General features: G+C 35.5%; 1 protein-coding gene across 3 annotated transcripts; it reads left to right on the top strand.

Annotated features, from left to right (window-relative positions):
* The first annotated feature begins 5341 nt into the window (after positions 1-5341).
* Positions 5342-27271, top strand: Trmb_0 (tRNA (guanine-N(7)-)-methyltransferase). Of its 3 annotated transcripts, none has more exons than XM_054227449.1 (4): positions 5342-5552; positions 20884-21400; positions 25045-25435; positions 25565-27271. In XM_054227449.1, the coding sequence occupies exons 2-4, from the start codon at positions 21082-21084 to the stop codon at positions 25734-25736; spliced, it is 882 nt and encodes a 293-aa protein (XP_054083424.1). In that variant the 5' UTR covers positions 5342-5552; positions 20884-21081; the 3' UTR covers positions 25737-27271. The 3 variants fall into 3 exon arrangements, with proteins under 3 accessions (XP_054083424.1, XP_011191955.2, XP_054083425.1); XM_011193653.3 differs by having other exon boundaries at positions 5342-5536; XM_054227450.1 differs by lacking the exon at positions 5342-5552 and adding an exon at positions 5600-5723.
* The last annotated feature ends 493 nt before the right edge of the window (positions 27272-27764 follow it).

Consider the following 27764-nt stretch of genomic DNA (forward strand, 5'->3'; position numbering starts at 1 on the left):
TTGTTGTTTTTCAGCTAAAATGCGCGTTGATAAGCAAAGCGGTGTGTCCGTACTATAAGTGTTACACTTAATTGACATTTGATAAACATTTTTAATCAATGTGTCAATATGAGATGTGAAAAAATATAGCACAGCAACTAACACGCAATGAAAGCGCGCATAAACGCCTAAAAGTATGCAGCGGCACATGCAATAATCCCAAGCATGCAAATATGTTGTGGTACGTGCCATTGGGCTTGTCTATAAATGTAACAGCACTTTGGTTGTTGCATACATGTGTGTGTGTGTGTGTGTGTGTGTGTGACCTTAGGTTGTGTTAGCATATGTAACTGTGTGGGTGTTACACGCGCACACACGCCACCAGCAATGGGCATCGCATTTCGTCACCGTCACTTTGTCAATTGCAAATTTTAATCACCGGTGGCGTATACGCAACAACTGAAGTGCGATAAGTGGCGTAGCGATTACTCACAAGTACTTATACACAAATATATGTATGTGCATATATATACTCGGCACATAATTACCGCAAAGTCATGCCGTTATGTTTGTGTTATTGTAATTGTCATTGGCCATGGCTATCGCGTATTGCAATTAGTTGTGATTTGTTTGTTTGCTGGCGGTGGAGGCGATTTTAATGAAGTGTGACGCAATCAAATGCTGATAGCGTTGAGAGCGACTGTCACTAAGCGCTTTATTATGATTCATAAAGGGTATGATGTTCACTTGTGTACTTGATTATATAAGAATATAATATAATTGACAAATTTAAATAAATACAAAAGGTCTTCTTCTACCTTAACATATGTGGGGTATTCAAAAAATAATGAGAATTGTAAAATTTCACGGATTCGGAGAGATCTATTCTTAAATTTGTTTATTGCATTGATATACATGTCCCTGAAGTACGACAAAATTTTCAGCTGTATTCATTCCTTACTTTGCAGCCGCTTTATAGCCGCTGAGGTTAGACGTGTTTTTATGAGCTTGGCAATTTACATTTGATAAAAACTCACACTTCGTTGCTTGTTCGTCAATTCTTGGTCAAAAACAATACTCAACCTATGCCTCAGCCTTCATATTCGCTAGACATAACTCCGTATGACGATTTCCTATTTCCAAAAATAAAGGCTACCTTTAAAATTCTTTAAAAGTCTCGATTGGGAACTATTTTCAAGGCGACAACATTATTACAGGCTTATGAATAAATATTAAAAAAAAACGAAAATTCCCGTTATTTTTTTAACACATCTCGTATAAGAAATATATATTTTTTGAAATTTAAACATTTTCCAAATCTCTTCCTCTAAAAGTCTCGAATGGGGACTATTTTGAAGGCGACCACATATTATAGACGAATGAATAAATACTAAAAAAGGAAAATTCCCGTTATTTTTTTAACACACCTCATATAAAAAATATATATTTTCTGAAATTTAAATAATTTCCAAAGCTCTTCCTCAACATTAACATACATAAATATTACGGTGAAATATTTATGCTGGAAAAAATTCAAATCACTGCCAATATAAAATGCATATTTCGAAATCTTTACATGCCCCAGAAGGCACGATTATATGGACCACACAACACATACGCATTTGTAAGTCAAAGAATGTACGTTATTTCCACAAGCGCTGAAACGAGTATGAGTTACGAATGTGCTATTTGCCATTATTGACCCCAAAAAGTGAAATGTATTTAGCAGAGGTACTACATTAAAAGACAGCTACGGGCGAATGCCAAATGTTGGTTATTCGATTTCCAATTGCTCCGTGTACATGTGTGTTGTCATGAGGCCAATAAAACGCGCAACATTTGGCCGCAGAGAAAATGTTGACAGTTCGAAACTGACACTTTGAGGGTGCGAAAATATTTCGCCACAGCATATTTTGGAAATGCCAACGAAGATTTCGGTGGGTAAGGGGTAGTTTGGGAATACCATATATGCCCAACAGCTGATAGATATGAATGAAAGCGAACATACACAACTCGACTAATATGTGTATCTCAGTAGGAACTAAAGTCTGTGTACGCAAAGAAAAAGAAATATGCTTAAAGCTGTTGAAATATTGCTAATCCATCTTTTATTATTACTCCGCATGTGGCTGACACTTTAACCAAATTATTTGTATTCACCAAAATTTTACTGCTCAAGGCTGGTGTCCTACTTTTTGCATTAAAGGCAGTCAGCGCGACTATTTATACATATTTACACATATACAAGAATTTATCATAAAGGCACTTGTTACTCCCTAGGCATTAATGTTGTTGATTTTATCGGAAGATATGCCAGACGATAGTGATGAAAAAATTCAATTTGTAGAAATAGAGGCATGCCTCTGCAAAGCCATTACACTGGCAGTTCAACGCGCCGGAAGGCAAAAACCAAAATAGATATAAACAAGTAAGGACAGGCTAAGTTCGGGTGCAACCGAACATTTTATGCTCTCGCAATTTACTGAAGAAATTTAACCAATACATATATGCGGAGTAAAGCTCACCGTATTTTTGAAAAACCTATAATTAGGTACATGGGAGCTAGGAGAAGATACTTTTGAAAAACCTACAATGAGGTATATGGAAATGTTATGACCCGATTTTAATAATTTTTGGAACAGAGACACACTATTAGAAGAAAACAATTTCCTCTGAATTAAATTGAGATATCTGAGAGATTTACCCATATTTTCGGTTAAAATTTATCCTTAGGCGCTGAGTTCAACATGTTCGATATCTGTGGCCTTGAAAAGTTATGGTCCGTTTTCGACAATTTTTTCACAAGTGAAGCCAGAGATGATATGCACTAATTGTGTAAAGTTTTATTCCGTTATCTTCATTGGTTCCTTATGTTTACATTATAAAGTGAAGGAATCAGATGGAATTCAAAATTGAGTTATAAGGAAAGTAGTAATGCTTGTGAACCGATTTCGCCCATTTTTTGTCCGTGTTATCAGGGTGCCAAGAAAATATTATATACCGAATTTCATTCGAATCGGTCGAGATGTTCCTGAGATATGGTTTTTGACCCATAAGAGGGCGATGCCACATCCATTTTCCATTTTTTAAAAAAATCTGAGTACAGCTCCCTTCTGCTATTTCTTCTGCAAAATTTAGTGTTTCTGACGTTTTTCGTTAGTTAGTTAACCCACTTTTAGTAATTTTCAACCTAACCTCTGTATGGGAGGTGGGCGTGGTTATTATCCGATTTCAACTATTTTCATGGTGTGTGGTGGGGTATGTAAGAGAACCGACTGCAGAAAGTTTGGATTATATAGCTTTATTAGTTTGCGAGTTAAATACAAATAACCGATTTGTGGGCGGAGCCACGCCCACTTCCCCAAAAGAATTACATCCAAATATGCCCCCTCCTAGTGCGATCCTTTATTCCAAATTGTATTTTTATATCTTCATTTATGGCTTAGTTATGACACTTTATGTGTTTTTGGTTTTCGCCATTTCGTAGGCGTGGCAATGGTCCGATTCTGACCATTTTCGAATTTGATCTTCTTATGGTGCCAAGGAATATTTGTGCCAAGTTTCGTCAAGATATCTTATTTTTTACTCAAGTTACAGCTTACACAGACGGACAGACAGACAGACGGACAGACATCCGGATTTTCTACTCGTCATCCTGATCACTTTGGTATATATGACTCTATATCTAACTCTTTTAGTTTTAGGTGTTACAAACAACCGTTATATGAACAAAACTATAATACTCTCTTTAGCAACTTTTGTTGCGAGAGTATAAAAAATTTCCAAAAGATGTCAAAAAAATTGCATTTAACCCAGTAAGTAACATTTTGGTCGAATTGTAGCTTAAAATATTCAAAATATTAGTTACTTTATTTTTTTACATGAAATAATTTTTGCATTTACAACAATATACAAAATAAAGTTTAAAGATAGTCTACATTTAGGCGCATTCTAGTTTCTATCAAAAACACACACCTTATGAGGAATGAATAGTCTATATATATATCTCTACTTACATTTATATAATATGTAGCAGCTCGGTAAGTTTATGTTAGACAGTCCAACTGTTTCTATTAATTATAATTATATAATTAAGTTAAAATTCTCTAAAATAATCAACTCTATTGAAAGCTTCGAAAACACTTATTCTCCCGCCTACTATAGTTATATGTCCCTGTGTTGCTGCATAAATTGTTGTCTATAAAGTTTTATGACCGCATTGAATTATTTGTTATCTGTACGGAAGTCCACTTATCCATTTCAACTTATTACTTTAATGAACAATACAAAACCTAATTGCCAATTGTCATCAAATAATCAAATTAAATAGACTCTTGTGGCAAATATTTTAGGTGAAGCAGTCATCACTGTCGTTTAATTAAACGTTAAATGTTAACTGTGACAGCCTAGCAGACATTCCTTTTTAATATGTCTGCGTATGCTTTTGGAAATTATGTGGAAAATTTCATGTTACTCATACGCCCCCACCAACCAGGCGAGCAGCAACTTATCTGGAAATGTCTAATGAACAATATGAATGAGTGTGTTAATACGGCATATTTAATTATGTCAAGCGTTAATATAAACAGATTTGACACAGTTAATATGCATAACGGCTGACGAAAGCTGCTCGATAATTTTTTAATATTTCCCATGTATTATATGGGAAGTGAAGGAAGATGATTATCGAAAACCTCAGACAAGACTTGTCTAAAAAAAATATTTTTATAAATATTATGAACAAGTTCGCACTCGAGTTCCACATTATCAATTCCGAAAAGAAAATATTAAAATTTCAAATAAGTTTTAATTAATAAATTTTTCAATAAATTCTCAAATAAATTTTTCTATAAATTTTCAAATAAATTTTAATCATATAAATATGATATAACGGCATGCAACTACAATAAACCTTTGTGTGAAAAGCTCCTACAAACGAGCTTTTCTGACAACACATAAAATGAACCACAACAATGAACGAATGAACGTTTTGTTGCCGTTAGAGAAAAAAAATCGAAATTTCTTCATACGCCTTATCAGCAACGCTGACGGACACTGTGCGTCTTATCGCCTATGCGTCGGCTCGCGCTAACACTTGTGTGAATATGCGGCACATATACATATACATATGTATGCGTGTTGTATGCTAAAAACGGCCGCTGGTGGCGCAACAATGATGAGGACGAAAACGACGACCACGACGACGAATATCACGATGTCCATGCCACCAACGATGATTGTGTTTGTGTGTGCCTTTGATAGCTGCCTATCACTGCCTACCGCCTATTGAAGGTGAACACTTACAAATACATGCTTTCGTGCTGTATGCGTTCGGCAGTCACTTTATAAAAGGCGCGTAAACAACGAAGCGGCAACACAGTCGCTCAACAAGTGGCGCCAAAGCAGCAACCATAAACGGTTGAACGGAATAGCAAGCGCGTGAATTGTGAAATCGAAAAAGTAACGGTTAAAACGTTATACTGTGGAAACGGAAGTGTGCGACAACAAATAAGCGAAAAAACGAATTAAAATTTGTATTCGTTTGACAAAAGAATAGGTGATTTTTGATAAAGGTGTAACACATATAACATAGAAAATAAATATAAAAAATAACTGTAAAAATAACTGTGCATTCATTGCTTAAAACGAGTGATTTGGCAAAAATTGATTTGACCAAAAATTCAAAGTAAATACCCATTACAATTTGACGTGTCATGTCAAGTAAATATGCAGCTTTCAGCTAAGTATGATTTAACGCAAAACATACAAAATTTGTAATTTGTAACATGCCTATAAAATAAATATTAAAAATATAAAAAATAACAAATTGAATGCTGATGATAGACTGTTACGGCGTCTGTTATTGACAAGTGAGTTTGCAGCACGCTGTGTTTATGAACTCTTAAGCGCAAATAAAAAGCCACAATTGTATGGAAGTGCTCTTACAACATCATCAGTGAGTGCGTAGACACTTTGTAATCAGTTTCTTTTTTTATTTTCTTTGTGCTGAAAATACATATTTTTTCAAATCCTTCTTTTTATTACTCACATTATGATCATTCATTTTTTTTCTACAACTGTATTTGATTGCGACACGTGGTGCATTGAACTGAAGTCCTACGAGTCAGTCAATTCGTCAGCATTTTCCGCGTTTTTTTTTGTGTCTAACTGCCAGCACGTAGTTAATTATCATTTATAAATACAATGGAGGATGCTTTTTATTTGTTTTAGGTAGAGTGTTTTTCCTACAGTAGTAATGTTGTGTTATCAGAGATTTTTCAAATGACTGACAAAGAAATATGCGTTTTTTACTATTAATTAATCGGAATAATCAGCTAACAAGTGTTTTCAAGAAGTTGTAAAAATATGTAGAATATTCAGTATACAAATATTCATTGTTTTTTTAATTATAATATAAATTAAATAATTAAATGAGATTATTAAAATTAAAACCTACTTATAATATTGATTTTTAAAACATATAAGAATCCCTACAGAAAAGGGTTGTTAATAAATTACTACTTCATTTAAGAATTTTTCTTTATCCTAGAAAAGTTATTAATTATCTCATCTTATTAATTAATAACTTTTTATTCAAAATTATAATAGATCAAAAAATCAAAAGGACATAATATAAAATAATATTTTTTATGAAATACTTAATTTAAATAAATTTCAAAATAATTGACTAATGTCACGGAGTTTTATCTTTAAAAATTTAGGATACAAAATTTTCTCTAGTAATTGGTTGAAAAATGAGGTTTGGTTATTCTTAATTTAAATTAAATAATTAAATGAGATTATTAAAATTAAAACCTGTATATATTATTGATTCATAAGACATATAATAAACCGTAGAGAAAAGCGTTGTTTATAAATTGTAACTTCATTTAATAATTTTACTTTGTCGTAAAGGAGTACCTTATTAAATAATGTATTTTTACTCAAAATTATAATAGATCAAAGAATCAAATGGCCATAATATACAATAATATTTTTTATGAAATACTTAATTTAAATAAATTTCAAAATAATTTACTGATGTCACGGAGTTGTATCTCTAAAAATTTAGTATAATAAAAAAATATTTTCATTCTACATAGTTTGTAGGTTTTTTTAAATTCGATTTTGGAAACTCAACTGAATACAAAATTAATAGGAAATCCTAGCAACCCGATTATGGTAATTCTCAAAATTGTTTAATTAGTAAAGTGTTGCCTACAATTAGGCGCAAAATCAAATTAAAATTCAATACGACCTCTAATTAGAATAATCAGCTAACAAGTGCTCACAAAGCTTTACTTTGTATTTTGTATTTTGGATACTGAATATTCTACAGTTTTATAATTTATATGCTGTATTTTTTATACATTTTTACTTCTCAAGCTATTGTTTGGAAAAATTGGTTTGTTTCAAATTTATTTTTAATTTAAATTACTTTTATGTAATTTGTGTGTCAAAAATGTTAGTTGCATAGAGAGAGCTACGGAGAATAATATTTTTCAATACATATTAAAATTTCTAGAAAAAACGTATGTACCATATGTGATTCTAAAATTTTTATTTAAAAACTTAAAATTATTTAATTTATTCGTTGATTTTATTCTTTGAGAGTAATAAAAAGTAGTATTAATTATATTAGTATCTTATCATTTAAAATTATAATAAATCATTGAATTATATGGACATAATGGAAAGAAAAATTGTTCATAAAAAACACAAGAAAATAAGTCTCCAAAAATCGGTTAAATTTTTAGTGTGAGGCAAAAAATATTTTTTAAAGTAGGCATTTTTTTAAAGTGCAATTTATTAATTTTCATGTTATATTTTGAAATAATTTATTTCTATTTTGTGTAAAAATTTAATTCGTCTATCTAAAATGTCGCTTTTCCTGTATGAATATGGCGTTGCCTACATTTAGGCGACAATTTCATTTCGGCTTCCAATAGCTTTCTGATTTATAAGACTTTTGTGTTGTTTAAACTTTTCTAAATTTGCGAGAAATAATCCATATTATTCTCAAATTAATATGTGTTTCTACTTTTTACCTCCAAAGAACGCAATAGGATATGAATTTTTGTGTACAACATTTTTAACTTGTAGCCTTAGAAAGCGAGAAGCTCATTTGTAAAACATTTTCTTTAATAATACATGAAATTTAAGACTTTTTTGTTGCTGAAATCATATATCTTTTGTGAAATCTCATTGAAACGACTAAATAATGTATTAGTTATATGTTCACTTCCCTCAGGTTATTAAACAAATGTTGTAAATCATCAAAATATAGGTCCTTGTCTGAGCAAGTTGAATACGGTCGCATGGTGTACTGCCTTTTGTAATACTTTTGCGATAATTTTTCTATAATTTATTTGAATGTGACTAACCAAACATTTCACCATGATACTATAATACAATATTAATAATATTTTGTTCCTACTTTTGTGTCACAAACCAGTATTAACAATGAATTTTGGAAAAAATCTTACCTCTTCATGTCAATTTGCAATAATTTACAAATTTACACAAAAGTCAACAAAAAATTAAGTAGGACCATTAATTGCAACATGGAATCTTACAATAAACCCAAAATATTTTTCACAATAAACACAAAAAATGCATTGGCAAAAGAGGTATCCGGAGCTATGCTGTGAACAGCGGCGGTCAAATCACAAAACCGTTACCTTTTCCACACAGCGCAAACACTTGACAACCGCTGAGAGTTACCTAGGCATCGTTAGCTATTAAAACAAATGTAATAAATTTATATTGTGGCGACAACAAACACAAACGAGTTCCATGCACTTCTAACGGTCAAGTACACTACACTACAAACCACCAGAGAGTTACGCTACCAAGCAAAGGCTTGGCCAAACAGCTAAATTAAATTGTAAACACCGCCACTAGACCGTAAATTACATAGACTCAAAAATATGGAATATGAGCACAAGTAACAAAGACAACAAAGCACTCAGTACTCAGAAACTCAGAAAGGATATGCGAGTATAGTCAATGAAATGAAACGGCGGGCAGCACGCATACAACACGTGTTTGCCACAAACACAATAAAACAAAAGGTTTTTGGATGAATGATGAGTGCGTACGGCAATGACAGAACGCATGATCATTGAGCTGTGCTGTGCTGTGTCCAGCAAAAGCGAAATAAAATAAATAAATAATAATAAAAAAAAAAAAAAAATCATACTGTTAGCGGTGCGTCGGTGCGTATGAGTAACACTCGCGTTGGCGATGCTTTGCTTATTTTTGTGCCGGTGTGCGTGCGTGTTTGATTGGCTATTCCTCACTTGTCACGCTTGTGTATCTGCGTGCCGTTTAACACCTACACGCAAATTTATGCGTGTTTATAGCACAATTGGCTTTGGCAAAACCTTTTAGGCCAATTTTTGTTTGCCCTCCTGTCCACCGCTCAGGCTACGATGCATGTCTCATGTCCAGCAGTTAGATGTGGTGATGCGTATATCATTCTTTTCAGCAGCAAAAAAATGTGAAGTGGCACTCACGTCACGTATAATATGCGTTCACATCACAAATATAATTGTTATTCCTAATTTGACACATTCACTCATACCAAACAGTCATAGTGGCATAGTACTTGTAAAACATTTGGTTGTGTGTGGGCTCACATATAGCACGCATATTATGATAACTTTAAGAAAAGTCCACTGGAATTACTAAAATCAGTATATATTGTATATGGAAGCTGGGCTAATTCCGGAATCGATTTCAGCCAGCTTTTCCACCAACCCATATTAAATCCAAGATTTTACGTTCACTCAATTTTGCTAAAATATCTCACTTATTAACCAATATTTACGGTAAAAAGTCCACCGGAAGTTTTAAAATCCGTATAATATGAAAAAAAATGGGAGAAATGAGAGAAAGTATTGACCTGATTTTACACATTTTTGGTACAAAGGCACACTAGTAGAAAAAATCTGTTTCTTTGATTTTTTAGAATATCTGAGAGGTTTACCGATATTTACGGTAAAAAAAAAAATTAGAAACAAGCACTGAGTCGTCATGTTCGATATCTGGGGCCTTGAAAAGTTTTAGTCCGAATTCGTCAATTTTTAAACGGTTGATGTCACACTAGAAATCCAGTATTTGTGGAAAGTTGTGTTCCGATGTATGCACTATTGCTTAATTTATATATTGTAAAGTGAACGAATCAGATCAACTTCAACTTCATTGTGTTCTAAGTAAAGTAGATGTGGTTGTAAACCCCTAAGTTGATCCTTTGTATCATTTTGCTTTCATTAAAGTTTTTCGCTTATCATCATTTTGTGGGCGTGTCAGTAGTCCGATTTCTTTCATCTAGAGTACCAATTCTTATGGTGCCAAGGAACACGTGTACCAAGTTTCATAAAGATTTGACTTAAGATCTCTTGGATTGCAACTCTACTCGCCACGCTGAACATATCTAACTCGTTTAGTTTTAGGTATTACAAACAACCGTTATGTGAACAAAGCTATATTACTCTCTTTGCAACATGTTGCGAGAGTATAAATATTAAAATTAATTTTTTTTACAAAAACTCTTTCTATAGCCAATCGTACAATCAATACGCTCTGCTTTGGCACTTCTTCTCCTCCTCCTTTTCGAACATCGATTCATTCAAGTCTTTAACTGACTATTTTCTTTCTCAGCTGCGTTAGTTCAACATTTACACGTTAAGCCGACGATGTCGGATCTTGATGGAGCATTGCAAACTAAAAACTTTGTGCCAAGATTTATGCTACCAGTAAATAAGTGGTTGCCACAAATCCTTTATCCAATGTGGCTTTACTTTATAATCTTCGTGTAATAACGAAAACTTTTATACTATGCGGCCGCTGACCAGCGCAGTGGTTGTCTAGTGGTTTTAATGCATATTTTTTATTATTTGCAAAAACCTTTTTTCATACTTTCAATAAGCCAACTCACTTGGCTAACTGCCAATAGCAAGCTGTGCGTCGAGTGAATTTGATATTTTTGATTTGGGTTGCACCTAATTGTGTTGTGTATTACTTGTGGATTAAAAAAAATGTTACACAACTTAATATCGCCGCTGTACTTGAGCGAACGGCCTACACGCAGAAATAGTTGGTTTTCTTAGCAAAAGTTTAAAATGAATTAACTTAGCGCTTATATTTGACACATGCTGGTTGTTAATTGCAGAAGTTGCTTACCTTTCGAAGTCAAAATTTTCGTTTTTAATCCATAAAAGTTTGTAATTATTTTTACATAAGCATTTATCACAGTCCACTAGCGTTCCTCGAATCATTAATCATATAATATAGGAGTGCGTGTGAAGAATTTGATCACAAATCAACTATTTCAATGTGATTTAAAAAGTCTGCGTTTAATCTATCGATTTAATTCGTTTAATGAAAAACCCTCAGTTCTTACTTAATACTATCGAAGGCAATGTTCTCATTGTGAGACACAGCTCTACTAAAAAGGGCTTTAAAGAGTCCACTTAACTGTCAATCAAATTCAGCCTACTTTCAAATAGCTTAAATCTCAATTAACCTTACAACAAATATCATTTCGTTTTTATTGTCCAATACACTTTAAGCAATACCTCATAACGCTTAAACTTTATTATACAACAGACAAAAATCACTCACACATCTACTCGTATATTCGCAGTTAATCGAGTGCCATCAATGAGCAATATAAAAAAATTTACTCATGCTACAACCTTCGTTCCTTTTATAACCTGCACTCTCATTTTAGTACATAAATGCATTAGCGTGCATTTCCGCTTTCACTCTTCCCTCCTTCTCTCTTTGGCACATTTGTAATGAACGTTGTGTCTTCGTGTAGCAGCATAACTTTTCGCATGGAGGAAATATCTCTTTAAAGGCAATTAGCGATCTATTGAAATGGCTCTTGTTGTTTTTTCTTCGTTTTTTTTTTAACAAGCATGTAGAGGAAGGAAGAAAATATGCGTGCGTGCAAATGGCAGCGCGAAAATCAAAAATTGAAGGCAACAAGTGTTGCAACAGCGTATGTAACCACTCATCACACCACTCGCACAACACCGAGGGTTAAAAGAGTGTCAACGGTCGAGTTCGAACGCAGCAATTTGTGGATTTCTTGTAAAGGAGTGTGGTGAGTGGAGCATACAGACACGTGAGCGTAATGATATGTGAACATATACGTGATGTGTTCAAATAATAACGGGAATTTTCAAACTCAATTGTCAACATTTTTTTTTTTGTTGTTATTTTCATTATTTTGTTGTTGTTGTTTTGGACATGATTTATGAGCTTGGCGATTTTCGTTTGTTAAAACCTCACACTTCGTTGCATATTCGTGAATTCTTGGCCAAAAACAATACAGTAACGGTGATGCTCCAGCCTCCATATTCGCCAGACATGGTTCCGTGTGTTTTTTCTATTTCCAAAAATAAAGAGAACCTCATTAAGGGGCACACCTAGTGTGAAATTTCAAAAAAATCAATTTTTTTTTGTTTCATACTTCGGTAGATTACATCTTTAAAAATAACATACTAAAATTTCAAAGCGATATCTCAAATAGTTTTTGAGATATAGCAATTTAAGGAGCAGCCGCTCGGTAACAGTGAAAACGATCATTTTATCTTTAAACGCGTTTTTCTCGAAACAGCTTTTCCGAATTTGCTGCAGTGATTACTCAAAAACAAATGATCCATCACTATCGAATTTTTTTAAAATGTTCTATATATAGTTCTCCGTACAATGACCTATCGATTTTTGATCTGATCAAAAAATCGAATTTTGGCAACCCAAAAACGACCAAAATTTTGGGTAAAATTCGACTATTTTTTTAAAACGCCGCCATATTGTCAATTTCGTATCATTCGTAGGTCATTGTACAGACAATATTATCTAGTTTAAGGAGAATTTTTTTTTAGATTTCATCCACGGAGAAGGCCGGAATCACTGCAGCAGTGAAGGACCTTTTCTTTCGCACCGTTGGAGATCGACTATAACTTAAAAAATATTTAATTTTTTTCTTCAAAAATTTCACTGTATATTCTTGAAACATGTATAAATATATTCTTAAAATTTTGAAATAATTGATAAAGTATTTTTTTAATAAAAATTCCACCCTTTTTTAAGCCATTACACTAAGTGTGCTCCTTAAAGAGCCGTCGTTTTACAAGCATACGATAAATCGCTGAAAGAGCCAACGGCTACCCGAGAAGTGTCGAGTTTGAGCAGTGTTTCGAGAATTCAAAGAAGCGCTGGCATAAGTGGCGGCAATATTTAAGTAGACGAATGAATAATTTTTTTCTAAAAAAAAAAAATCCCGTTATTTTTCGAACATACCTCGTTTACAGAAAATTTGAGCAAAACTTACTAAAGTATATTGTCGAAGGGTTTTTTGGTTGTTTGTTACATCACAAAACAATCAAGAAATGTGACAAAATATTTATAATGAGAAGACAAATTGGTTTAACCGAAGTCGTCGATATACTCAGCGGATAGTATGAGTAAAATTAGAAGAATTTGAAAACATGAAACTCTCGTTTTAGATATGGTAAAACGGCGTTGGATATGTAGGTCTCACAAAATAGGAATTTTCATTCTTTGGTGACTGAGTTCTTAACAGTATGAGAGAGGAAATTTGGTACGTTTTCTTCGGAATTATCAATTCCAAGAACGCTCGTAAGGTATTTATTTAAATGAATGTACATATTAGATATATGTGTTACCATTACCTCAACGTCACTCACTGCCTACAATTTCGCCATGAAAAGTTGCCGACGCAATACTTTCACACTTTCGTCAAACTAATGAGCACATTTTAACAGCCACCGCATTTGCCTTCGTCACAGCTTCTAAAGTCACAACGAATTCTTCTCAATGTAAATAATGAGAATGAAAATATAAAAAAAATCAAGAATAGAAAGCAGTGAGCACACAAAAGGCATACGCCAACCGACGGAATGCAATAAAAACACGTAAGAAACGCGGTTGCGATTGTGTAAGCAAACCTAAAGGACGAAATGAGAAGCGCTAATGAAAATGAGCAATTGCAAGGCAGCGCAGTCGTTGCGAATGTGCCAACGCAACCGCTGAAATTAGCCGTCAACATTTTGTAACATACTCACTGTAAGGTTTCGTCATAGCCCAGAGGCAGCAACACCACCTCACCTCACCTCTGCCGCTGTTCCACTCCTGCAGCGCACTTTTTACGCTTAAAAGCCAGCCAGCGCTAGCTTTTAGTGCAATGCGGCGTTGTGGGCGCTTGCTGCCACTCGGAAATCGTGGGCGTACGCGTTGTGGGTGTAAACCTACACATTCGTCGTATGTTCGTTCGTGTCCTTTACATTTATATGTGTGTTTGCACTTCCTTTCGGCTATCTGTGTGCGCTCTGACGCAGCCACAAGGAAATGGCGCACGTAAGTAGGAGCAGAGCATGCGAATAAGACATAACCAAGTGTTAATAAGCGAACAAAAGGGGTTTCATAAACATTATAATTTAAATGTCGTTGACATTAGACGTCCGGAAGTATTTCAAGAACGGAAGTAATTGATGGTTGATATCTCGGGATGTCATGAAATTGATGAGCATAATTGAAACAGGCAGGCAGGCAGTCAGCGGAGTATAATAACAATGTAAACTTGATTATTGCATTTTTTGCAAGAAAAAAGAGGGTGAAATGAAAGAGCATATAATGATAGAATAGAATAATCAGTTATGGTATTTTCAGGTTGTTTGTTGGGAAATTTTGGAAAAAATAATAATTTTCGTTTAAATGAATCGCTTGGATTGTCTGATGTATACTGACCAGATGATTTTCTAAAAAACATATTTCTAAATACACAGCAAGCACAAAATATATACTTAGCATGTTCAAAAAATAACGGGAATTTTAAAATTTAAAATGGCACGAGTTTTAGGCGAGAACCAATACTGTAACGATGCCCCAACCTCCATATTCATCAGACATGACTGTGTATGACATGTTCCCAAAATAAAGAGAACCTGAAAGGGCCGTCGTCTTATAAGCATACGAGAAATCGCTGAAAGAGTTGACCAAAACTGGAGTTTGAGTTAATGTAGACGAACAAATATACTCAAACCCCTTTGACTAGTAAAAATAAAAGTCCCAATTATATTATCTTCCCTTCGTTCCGAAAATTCTGCGCATCTTCTGTATGATCAGTATGTCGAAAAACCACACGACTAAGAATCCACCTACGACCGAACCACTTTAACCACTTATAGTAAAATAGTCCAAATTAAATTAAGAAAATTTAGCACAGAGTCATCAAAAACGTAATTTTATGGCTTTTTCTTCTAATTAGCACGACAATGGCATCTTAATAGTCGTACCTACGTACACCTACAATCTTACCAAATATTTTCTCAAGCATAAACTTTCGCCGAAATTGCCAAATTGTACATTAACCAACCAAACAATGACCAGAGCTAACCACGCAACAATTGATTGTCGTCTGACTGGGGGAAACACAACAAAAACAATAGTTCAGTAAAGGACATAGGGAAAGAGCGCAGCAGCAAAAAGCGTAGCAATTGCCCACACACATGCACCGAAGTCTCCAACAGTGTGTGTGCCTTCTCACATACCTCTAAGAATTGTTTATATTAGATACATATATAAGTAAGTGCCCTGTCTTAGTGTTTGCGTAGACCTTAATTGTCGGTTGTTAACTTGTTGTGTAAACATGTTAATTAAACTAAAACAATTACAGCTATGAACTTGACTTGCACATTGTAAACATTGTACATTTAGTGGCTCCGTTTGATTAGGAGAAAGGTGCTTCTTATTGCGATTGACCATTTGGTGTTGAAGGGCGAATGTTTACACAAGCATTGGAAGGAATAGAAGAAAAAGTGAAAATTGAAAAAACAAAATAATAGAAAAATGTTTAAAGTTTTTTTTTTGAAATGAAGCGCCTTTTTCAATAAATACGTGATATGTTCAAAAATAATGGGAAACCTTTAAAATTGGGAAACATTAAAACCGAGCGATTGGACAGGAATCGAAATGAAACACCCCAAAAAAATTTCGATAAATACGTGATATGTTCAAAAAATAATGGGAAACATTTAAAATTTCACGGGTTCAGAGAGTAACAAGGTTATCTCAAAAATCGAATGTTGACTATTCCAAAGTCAACAATATTAATACAGACGAGTTAGGAATAAATATTTTTTTCAAAAAACTCAAATTCCCGTTATTTTCTGAACACACCTCGTGTGAGTTCTAAATATCAATACTTAGAAGTTCTTGGCATCCAAAAGAACTTTTAGCATACTTCTTGACGCTTGTCGAGAGGATCACCTACCATGAGTAAGGCTCTATAAAGTATGATATATCCCATTTTTTTTCTCGATTTTTTATAAAAGCTACATATTCATTGGGGGATGGGGTCATATGTAGAAGTTCACGCAAGTGAGGAAAGTTTCTGATTGCCATTCACTTGGGAGTGGCCAGGAACGATTCTTTTGCATATGACTCAAGCAGCTCACGACTTCCGGTTTTAGACCAAGTATCCCCTGGGTAGCTAACAGACATCCGTTTGGAGGCGAGCTAAAGTGAGAAGGCGAAGCCCGCTTGTGCGGTTGTGCGTAGGGCTTGGGACCCACCACATAAAAAAAATCTCCCCAATGAAAACAAACACCGAGCCTCGGATGAGAAACCCCCCTTTTGATGACGACCCCTGCAAACGTACTAAGGATCATGATTTGAGGGCATGCACCTGGAATGTCCGGACTCTTAATTGGGAAGGTGCCTCTGCCCAGCTGGTTGATGTCCTCATACAACTAAAGGCTGACATCACCGCCGTCCAAGAAGTGCGATGGACGGGACAAGGACGGAAGAAGGTGGGTCCTTGTGACATCTACTACAGCGGCCATATAAAGGAGCGCAAATTTGGTGTTGGATTTGTGGTGGGAGAGAGACTCCGTCGCCGAGTCCTGGCATTCACCCCGGTGGATGAACGTCTAGCCACAATCCGCATAAAAGCGAGGTTCTTCAACATATCGCTGATTTGCGCCCACGCCCCAACGGAAGAGAAGGACGATGTGACCAAAGACGCTTTCTATGAGCGCCTAGAACGCACCTATGAGCGCTGCCCCCGCCACGATGTCAAAATCGTGCTTGGCGATTTTAACGCCAGGGTGGGTAAAGAAGGTGTCTTTGGCACAACAGTCGGAAAATTCAGCCTCCATGACGAAACATCGCCAAACGGCCTGAGGCTGATCGACTTCGCTGGGGCCCGAAATATGGTTGTCTGTAGTACCAGATTCCAGCATAAAAAAATTCATCAAGCAACGTGGCTGTCCCCTGATCGAAACACGCGCAACCAAATCGATCACGTTGTGATAGACGGAAGACATGTCTCCAGTGTTTTAGACGTGCGTACGCTCCGAGGACCAAACATTGACTCGGACCATTATCTAGTAGCAGCAAAGATACGCACTCGCCTCTGTGCAGCAAAGAACGCCCGTCAACAAACACAAGGAAGGTTCGCCGTCGAAAAGCTGCAATCACAACCGACAGCCGAACGATTTTCTACTCGACTTGCACTCCTGCTCTCTGAGAGCACTCATCAGCATCTCGATATAAGGGAGCTGTGGAACGGCATCTCAAACTCATTGCATACCGCTGCAGCCGAAACAATTGGTCTACGGCAACGCCAAAAAACCAGTTGGTACGATGAGAATTGTCGTTCCGCAGTGGAGAGAAAACAGACTGCCTACCTCGCAACGTTGCGATCGACCACAACACGTTCGGGGTGGGATAGATATCGAGAACTGAAGAGGGAAGCGAGACGCATTTGCAGACGTAAAAAGAAAGAGGCCGAAATGCGTGAGTATGAAAAGCTTGAAAAGCTGGCCGACATGGGTAATGCTCGAAAATTTTATGAAAAGATGAGGCGATTAACAGAAGGTTTCAAGACCGGAGCATTATCATGTAGGGACCGAGAAGGTAATCTGGTAGCGGATGTCCAGAGCACACTGGGATTATGGAGGGAACACTTCTCCGACCTGCTCAATGGCAGTGAAAGTACAACACCAGGAGATGGCGAACCCGATTCCCCAATCGATGACGATGGAATAGATGTTCCATTACCCGACCATGAAGAAATTCGAATAGCAATTACCCGCTTGAAGAACAACAAAGCGGCGGGGGCCGATGGATTACCGGCCGAGCTATTCAAATACGGCGGCGAAGAACTGATAAGGTGCATGCATCAGCTTCTTTGTAGAATATGGTCGGAAGAAAGCATGCCTGACGATTGGAATCTTAGTGTGCTCTGCCCAATCCATAAGAAGGGAGACCCCACAATCTGCGCCAACTACCGTGGTATAAGTCTCCTCAATATCGCATATAAGGTTTTGTCGAGCGTATTGTGTGAAAGACTAAAGCCCACCGTCAACGAACTGATTGGACCTTATCAGTGTGGCTTTAGACCTGGAAAATCCACAATGGACCAGATATTCACCATGCGCCAAATCTTGGAAAAGACCCGAGAGAGAAGAATCGATACTCACCATCTTTTTATCGATTTTAAAGCTGCCTTCGATAGCACGAAAAGGAGCTGCCTTTATGCCGCGATGTCTGAATTTGGTATCCCTGCAAAACTAATACGGCTATGTAAGCTGACGTTGAGCAACACCAAAAGCTCCGTCAGGATCGGGAAGGACCTCTCCGAGCCGTTCGATACCAAACGAGGCTTCAGACAGGGTGACTCACTATCGTGCGACTTCTTCAATCTATTGCTGGAAAAAATAATACGAGCTGCAGAACTAAATAGAGAGGGTACAATCTTCTACAAGAGTGTACAGCTCCTGGCGTATGCCGATGATATTGATATCATCGGAAGCAACAACCGCGCCGTTTGTTCTGCGTTTTCCAGACTAGATAAAGAAGCGAAGCGTATGGGTCTGGTGGTGAATGAGGACAAGACGAAATATCTCCTGTCATCAAACAAACAGTCAGCGCACTCGCGTCTTGGCTCCCACGTCACTGTTGACAGTCATAACTTTGAAGTTGTAGATAATTTCGTTTATCTGGGAACCAGCATTAACAACACCAACAATGTCAGCCTTGAAATCCAACGCAGAATCACTCTTGCCAACAGGTGCTACTTTGGACTGAGTAGGCAATTGAAAAGTAAAGTCCTCTCTCGACGAACCAAAATCAAACTCTATAAGTCGCTCATTATTCCCGTCCTGATGTATGCCGCTGAAGCGTGGACGATGACAACATCCGATGAGACGACTCTTGGGGTTTTCGAGAGAAAGGTTTTGCGCAAGATTTTTGGTCCTCTAAACATTGGCAACGGCGAATACCGCAGGCGATGGAACGATGAGCTGTACGATTTATACGACGACATTGACATAGTTCAGCGAATAAAAAGACAGCGGCTACGCTGGCTAGGTCATGTTGTACGGATGGAAGAAAACACTCCAGCTCTGAAAGTATTCGATGCAGTACCCGCTGGAGGAAGCCGCGGAAGAGGACGACCTCCACTCCGGTGGAAAGACCAAGTGCAAAGTGACCTGGCTTCACTTGGTGTTTTCAATTGGCGCCAAAAAGCAAAAAGGAGGAATGAGTGGCGCGCTCTGGTGGATTCGGCTATAATCGCTTAAAGCGGTTCCTACGCCAAATATATATATATACATATTCACCCAACAATAATTTTGAAATATTTTGAAGTAATATATTAAAATTTCAAATACAATTAAAACTCCTTAAACACTTATTTCCTATGCCATTCATGATTCATATGCAGCGCTTTTAGCTATCTTTACAATCTTCTCCATTATAGTCACCACTTAGCAAATCAAGAATCATTAAAATCAAAATTTTTACTTTGTAGAGATTTACTTAAGAGAAGTTTTGAAAACTTTCACTAATAATTAACAATATCATCACTTTAGGCGGCTAAGAGCTGCTTAGCACACCGACCAATTATAAATTGTAAATACACAATAAACGCCAACGCTAAAACAAAAGAGCCGCCAAAGCCTAAGAAACTGACAACAAAGAAAATTATAACTTATTAGCCTCCTCCTTTTATCACCACACAAACAAACATAAACAAAAACACGGTGTATTTTACCGTGAAATTAAGCGCAAAAACAGCCAAAAGGCCATGAACTCAAACGCACACGTTTTATGTTTGTATATATATATTTGAGTGTATGTGTGACCACAACCAGCTAAACAACATCCTCAGGGCCTGGGTACTGCAAAAATACCAAAACATTTCACACTTCAACACACAGTCTCCCATTTCCGGCTCATTTATATTAATTACCACGACAACAATTTCAACAAGCAAACGAGCATGCGGCAAGAAGTGCCAAAGGGGTTAGTGGTCCGAGTACTGAAAGACTAACACAAGTCATTTGTAGGCTGGCAGGCTGGCTGACTCTGCGACCATTTTGTGAGGAGTCTACTGCTGGCACTCTTAGGAGCAATTGAATTGCTTGAAACATAGCAGAACAATGAAAATGCTCATACAGTACAACAAAACCAACAACAACATAGACACACTTATTTGTGAGCGTAAACAGACAGGCGGCCAAAAGGCACGTTGTCAATAGCAGTCACCAGTCGCATGTTTCATACATAATTAGTTGAGAAAATATACGCGTTGAAGAAAGCAAATAGTGATAATAGCACATGTACACACACACACATACATACATACACTCACTCACACAAACAACGGCAAAGCGATGAGTGTATTCACCGACTTCTCGCTTAACTCTTAACAATTGCGGCAGCTGTTCGTTGGTGGGTGGATGTCAGAACATATGTTTGTATGTGTGTGTATTTGTATGTATGTAATTTCACGCGCATAATCGCGCTGCAAGGCAGACAAAATGTTAATTACCATTATAAATTCTTACTGACAATTTTCAGGACACACTTTTCAACTTACCGACAGCGGCAAGAATAACCACAACAACAGCACCAACAACAATTTGCGCATCAACACTAATCCCTGACTGAAACGTCAGACAAACAAACAAAGCAGGTCGCAACGCTCGAAGGCAACAAAAGCCAAGCGCATAAAAATAAACGCCAGTCTCACAGCTATCTTAGCCAAAAGCCACACAAATGCAGCGTAACGTATTTCTCATGTACGCCTTGCCCGCCGCTGTTTTGCTGCTCGGCAATTGTTGGTATGCATACGCATATGTCGCCTTGCCAGCAGCCGGAGCCGCAGCAGCGGATTTGGCGTCCAGCGCCAACGCACTCGGCGGCGCAGCAGACACGAAGACGTATGCCAAGCATATGGCAGAATTAATGACCGCCACATATCCTGACAGAGCGGCGGGTTATTTGAACGATGTAGCCGGAAGCATCGCCTTGCAGCCACCGCACCAATTGCTGAATGAGCCGAACGGACGTGCTGCGGTCTACGATCCGGGTGATGGTGAGTATAAGAAAAATATATGCTTGGAATAGAAGAAAATAAAAAAAAAAATAACTAAAATAATAAATAAGTAAAGTAAATGTGGCCAGGTTATTGGCTGAAGGTTAGTCTTTTTGACGTCGCGGAGTTTAATTGCCAGAGCAAATATGTTATATGAAAATAATCTCATAAATATCCATCAGCAACATATGAAAGATCAATAGTACTAGAAACCATACCATTCTAAATTTCCTGATTGCAAGAAACCTCATTTTATGAACTTTCAAGTCTCCAAGAGTGTCTCTCAGAATAATAGTATAATAGAGCCAAGAACACACACAGTCATAAACGAAAAACCCTGTCATACTTTTCCAAGAACTGTAAGAATGCCTTTCCCTATTTTCGTGCATGACTTCACGAAACAAAAGAATTTTATGTCAAACGCACTCGTACACGAAACTGACGCAGTGTGTATTCTGTCATCATTGAGAACCAATAAACATTTATTTTGATTATAAATACCTCTTCTTTAAAAATAACTCGACCTTTAGTTTGGTAGTCCCCTACTTTTCTTCACTACAATCAACGCATTATCCTTCTTATAGTTGTACATATCTACGACTCAAATAAGCACTTCAATATTCTTAAATACACTTACATATTCCATATTAAACCCACGTATGCTTTATTTATGAGCCTTCAGGCATAAATACATAGGCAATTGATACTTGATATGGTTGCCTTTAACCAAATAACTATTCTTAAACACCACTTCGAAATCAATGGCGTAGTTTGGGATTTCATTTTTATTTTTGTTGATCTATTCATTCATTGTCATTGCAAAAAAAAAAAATTGAAAATAAAATAATTTTTCATTGATATTGCTCAGCACTAATGAGTCCTAATTTGATTGACCTCACGTACAAGGGATATTTCAATAAGAATGTTTTCAAAGAGCGAGAGTATTTCATTTCACAAAAGCACTTGTTGACTTGGAGCTCATCTTATTGTTTCCCCCTTGTTTTTCAAGTATTATGCGTTGGATTTAAATAAATTATTTACATATGTAGAAATAGTATTTATGTTGTCTTAATGAAAGGCAATTCGTCCGTTTATACATAATCTTCAAAACCCAATCATGCAAAAAAACCGGTTGTGAAATCATGTGCAAAGGTATTTATAAGAAAGTATTTGTCTTTCAACACTTCAATTAATACTTTGAAAGATATTTGGCAAATTTGCCACAACAAATTTAATTCTAAATTTATGCTCCTAAATAGTTGGAGCGGAAAAGATTTGATTATTAGTAACCAAGATACTTTATAGCAAGAAACACTACTAAGAGATTATTAAATTAGGCTTAAGTACAATTTTGAATGCTTGATCCACTTGGTATCATTAGGCTTTAATATTATCGAAAGCTTTTCATTAAATTTAAGGTTAGAAAAATTAGAATACCATTCTCAATTGGTCACAGTTCCGCTTTTGGTTAGAGTAGCAGATTTCGAAGGAAAATATATGCAAAATTAAGAAAGAAAAAAATAAAATATATGCAAAAATTAATTTTATTTATGCCAAACAATTTTATTTTGTTGTTCTCAAATTTCATATATGTACTTACAAATTTATATATGTATATGTATATAACTGACATATGTCAAATAAATAGCCTTCATATACTGGAATTATATTTCACGCTCTAGTATTGTATATCATTTCCAGCCTAATTGTTGATGCAAAAGATAGTAGCTAATAGCACAATTAATATTATTTTATGCATATATTCAATGCTTTAATGCCTTGTGGGGCTTCCCATTAGCTCAAAGCATAAAAAAGTATATTTTGACTGTCTGTGTTTGAGAAATAAAAATATCGAAATTCTTAGCTCATCAGAGTGCATATAAAATATAATTCTAAATTAAGTGTTAATTGTACTTCATTAAAGAATTAAAGCATGTTTTCTTCAAATAAAAAAAATTGAAAGTAAAAATTGTTTTCATGCCGCTTGCTAAACTCATCCCAACTTTCAATTTAGAGAACAAAAAAATTGCAGATTAAAAAATATTTCAATGTCGCAAAAATTCAATTTATAAAACAATCACTTTCATCACATTTTGTATATTTTTCAATTTCACCAGAAATAATTTCACGTTGCAGGCTATAAATAACATGCACGCGTATATTGAAGTGCTTATTGACGGGATCTATTGTTCAGGTTAAGTAAACTACTATATGTTAGAAAAACATTCGGCTAACCGCCGGCTATGCAGCGGTTGATGCTGTGATTGACATAAATGAAGTAAAACGAGTTGTGAACTTGCTGTAATAACTGTATGTGTGTGGGTGTATGAGTTAACCAAATTTGAGCATGCATACATTTATGTAGCATACCTACAGGCGTTCATATGAATATCACTGCCGTGCACTTGACTCATAACTATGCGCTTCACTTACACACATTGCAGTGATTTGTGGTATAAACGTTGAATATGAGTGGCACTCATACATTAATATGTAAAGTACTTAAAACTGAACTGACATAACTTGAATTCACAAACAACATACATATATTTCGTTGGGAAAAAGACATTTATAGACAAAAAGTGGTATTTTTATTATATATTCCACTCAATTAATGTTTAATATTTAAAAAATAACTTAATATTTTAATTGTTATTTTTAGTTAAAAAAAAAGTTATATTTCTTTAAAAAATTACTTTAATATTTAATTTATATTAAATTTTCTACTTCACAACAAATATGCCACAACAACTACTCTTTAACGTATGTCAACTCAGTTCTACGAAACTTATATTACTTCAAAACCATCATTATAATCTTCGCATTTGACATAAATATACATACATATCCAGATATGATTCTATTTTAGCATGTGAGTCTATTTTAAGCTTAAATCAACAGTTACAGAAATAACCGAATAGCAAAAATCAAAGAAATTCAATTTCCGCTTCATTGCTGCACTTACACTAGTGCCGAACACATACACACCCCTCGTTTGCTCGAAGCATGCTTATGTCAATATGTAACTGCTGAGCCTAAACAATGTTTCAGCATGAGCTCGTCTAGCTACAACTTTTGCTTTTAGACAGCACTGAGTACATATATCCTTGAAAGCATTAAGCCTTTTTCACATTCCACGGTCGCTTTATGACCATTGATTGACCGCTAAATGACAGCGTAATGGCCATAGCAGACAAGCTGGATTGAAGGGAATGAGAGCCAGTAGGATTACTTGACGCATTATGAATATTTCAAAGAGAGCGTATAGATTTCATATAGAGTGATGTATATGTGTGTGTTTTTATCAGTATTTAGGTAGATTTGTGACTATTTATAACACATTCAGATTTATTTCGAGGTCTTAAAGAGAATAATTGCTTTTTTACTAGCGTGTTGAGGAAAACTAAAAAGACTGAGTGGTCGGACAGTTAGTAGCACTTAATACCAGGAATTCTCTAAATTCGATCTAAATGTTTTCAAAGTATAAGAAAATAGTTAAGAGCTCGTCTAGAGGTCCTTAAATTAGAGCTAAGCGTTCCCCCAGCTACTTTTATATATTATTTTACTCTTCGTCAATAAAATAAATACCAAATTCATCCCCTAACTGAAATTTCTTAACCTATTCCCCATCTACCCAACAACAGAGCTACTCCGCGCTTTGAACGCCGAAACCGCCGTCAATGGCCAAGAGCTCGGCACGCTGCCCGAAGAACCCGATTACGCTGACACTGTGTTTAACGAACTGGAAGTGGCAAACAAATATGAAATGTTAAATAAATTGGAGAAAGATTTGCGTGCGGAACAGGATATTGTTACTAAATCAGCGGTGTTAATGAAAATGCTCGAGGATCCGAATATACAAACGCTGCCGGTCATCTATGTAGAGGAGGAGGACGAAGACGAACCATCTGAAGAAGACGGCAATTTGAACGGTAGTAATTTGGCATATCGTTTGGGTGGCATGGGAGCGGGTGTAGCAAAGCGCTCGCGCTACTATCGCCGTTATCCATGGAAGAGGCACAACAGAAATCGCAGGTGAGGAAGAAAAAGAAAGAAAAAGAGAGAGAGGGAGAGAGAGAGAGACAGAGTGAGTGCGCGAAATTAACGCACAAATTAGGCATTTATTTACCCATCTTTTGTCAATCACTGCATCTTCTTTTCTAGCACTTACGAGCCAGAATTGCGTTATGCCTGCACGCCCACCAAAGAGGATGTCTTCAAGCTGCTAATGAACCTGCATGAGAATCGCAAGGGCAATCACAGTAAAACTGTCAACTTCTGCAATCGCAAGCGGCCAGCCAAAGCCATTTTCACCAATATACGCTTTCTGGGCTAAATTGCATGGAAATCAAAGGACATACTTAACGAGGCAACGGTATACTACGAACTATGAATATTTTAAATGAATGTGGACTACAAACGAAATGTATACGAGGTGGTAGAATGTATTAAGAAAACACGGCGGAATGGAAGCAATTGTTTACAAAAATTAAAGTAGCTTTTAAACATAATTTCCAAACCAAATTCTATATGTATAATTAAATTAAAGTGAAAAACTAAAAATCTGTAAAATATGAATAAAAAATTTCAATGGAGAAACAAAAGAATTGTAGGCCCTTTAAGCAGCTATAGTGTGTAGACATTTTTTCGAAGTTAAACATTTACAAAAAAGCATATATTATATTTATATAATAATAAACAGTATTTTAATTAATTATTCTGACGAGTGACAGTGTTATCATATTATTAACATAAAATATTTAATTCATCGTATTATGTAGTTGTGTCACTGATACAACAAAAATATGTATATACTAAATGGTTTTGGAAAAAATAAATGTATGATTATGAATTTTTGCAAAGTTTTCAGCAAAAGTAAAGTAAAACACAGACACTTTGAACCTATAATAGCAGCAGCGTGAAATTAATAATTTTTTTCTGATATCTGGAATTTCAAAAATTTGATATTTTTGAGATCAAAGAAAATGATAAAAAATTTTAAAATTTTAATTTTAATTTTGCTGCCCATAATTATACGGTTGAAAAATAATTTTTCAACAAAATATTGGATTACAAATATTATAAAAATTTTCAAAAAAAAAAATATTCAAAAAATTGCGTATGTTTAAACATGTCTTAGTTGTCTGCACAGCCAACTGAATTTAATTTTAGCAAACTTGTCAATGAAGGAAAAAATTTGTAGCCCACACATGCAACATTACCCTCACAACTTATGTAGTATGTAGGTGTGAACAACAATATCATATCAATTCAATTTTTTCCTTAAAAAACTAGCGTAAACGTATTTTATGCACATATTATATTTAAAAAAGTATAGAAATAGTAGACACATGCTGTTGTATATAATAACAAAGGACTATATATGTATGTATGATAACTAATTGCAAGTTAAATAAAAATACAAACCCTTAAGCGCACGTAATTTAATTATTGTACATACGTAGTTACTAAATATTTACTAAAATCTTAATTACATAGTTGCATATGTTGACGTACACTTCCCTATACTGTATATGTATGTAGTTGTGGCTCTGGTTCGTTTAATTATGCACACACACATCAGTAAGTATATAAACTTGTACATAAAAACAAAAACAAAAAAAATTAAAATTTAATCACTAGAGATTTACAGTTGAAAAATTCAATATATACATATATAGTAGTAGATGGGCACTATTGTTCTACCAAAGCATGATTTGTTCCTCTAAAAATGTGCAAAAATTAAAAATAATACATATTTACCAACTAGCTACATATATGTAGTATGTGTGTACATAGAAAGTCTAAAAAGTATGGCAACTTATGTAAGAGATATGTAATAAATAAAACTAATTATAATAAACGGGACTAATGACTCTTATTAGTCCATTGAAACGGATTGTTGTGTGCTTTAATAAGGATTAAATGCGGGGTAAGGGAAGAAGATATAGAGTTCTACAAACTGAAGTATATAGAAACTCCAAAATAAACCATGTTTCTCAGTGGCTCAATAAAGAACTAAACAAATAAATAAAACAAGTAAGGAAGGGCTAAGTTCGGGTGTTACCGAACATTTTCGTCATATATATTGTATAAAGTCCATTGAAAGTTGGAAACCATAATATTAGGTTAGAAGCACCGAGGACCTCCTGTTCGATATATGGGGCCTTGAAAACCTATGGTCCGTTTTGGCGATTTTTAGAATGGGGCTGCCACACTATAAACATAGTATTTGTGCAAAGTTTTGCATATTCACTAGTGCTTACTTTATATATTGTAAAGTAAACGATTCAGATCGTCTTCAAAGTTTTGGTATATAGTAAGTAGGCGTGGTTGTGAAGCGATTTGGTCTATTTTCACAACA

This window comes from Zeugodacus cucurbitae, chromosome 3 (assembly GCF_028554725.1).
Source record: "Zeugodacus cucurbitae isolate PBARC_wt_2022May chromosome 3, idZeuCucr1.2, whole genome shotgun sequence".
NCBI lineage: Eukaryota > Metazoa > Arthropoda > Insecta > Diptera > Tephritidae > Zeugodacus > Zeugodacus cucurbitae.

What these genes read in the sequence shown, in the direction of transcription:
- Trmb_0 (XM_054227449.1), top strand. Translation starts at nt 21,082, where the DNA reads ATGCAGCGTAACGTATTTCTCATGTACGCCTTGCCCGCCGCTGTTTTG. An exon ending in GGTCTACGATCCGGGTGATG is followed by an intron (nt 21,401 to 25,044) that starts GTGAGTATAAGA and finishes ACCCAACAACAG; the next exon opens with AGCTACTCCGCGCTTTGAAC. An exon ending in AGGCACAACAGAAATCGCAG is followed by an intron (nt 25,436 to 25,564) that starts GTGAGGAAGAAA and finishes CTTCTTTTCTAG; the next exon opens with CACTTACGAGCCAGAATTGC.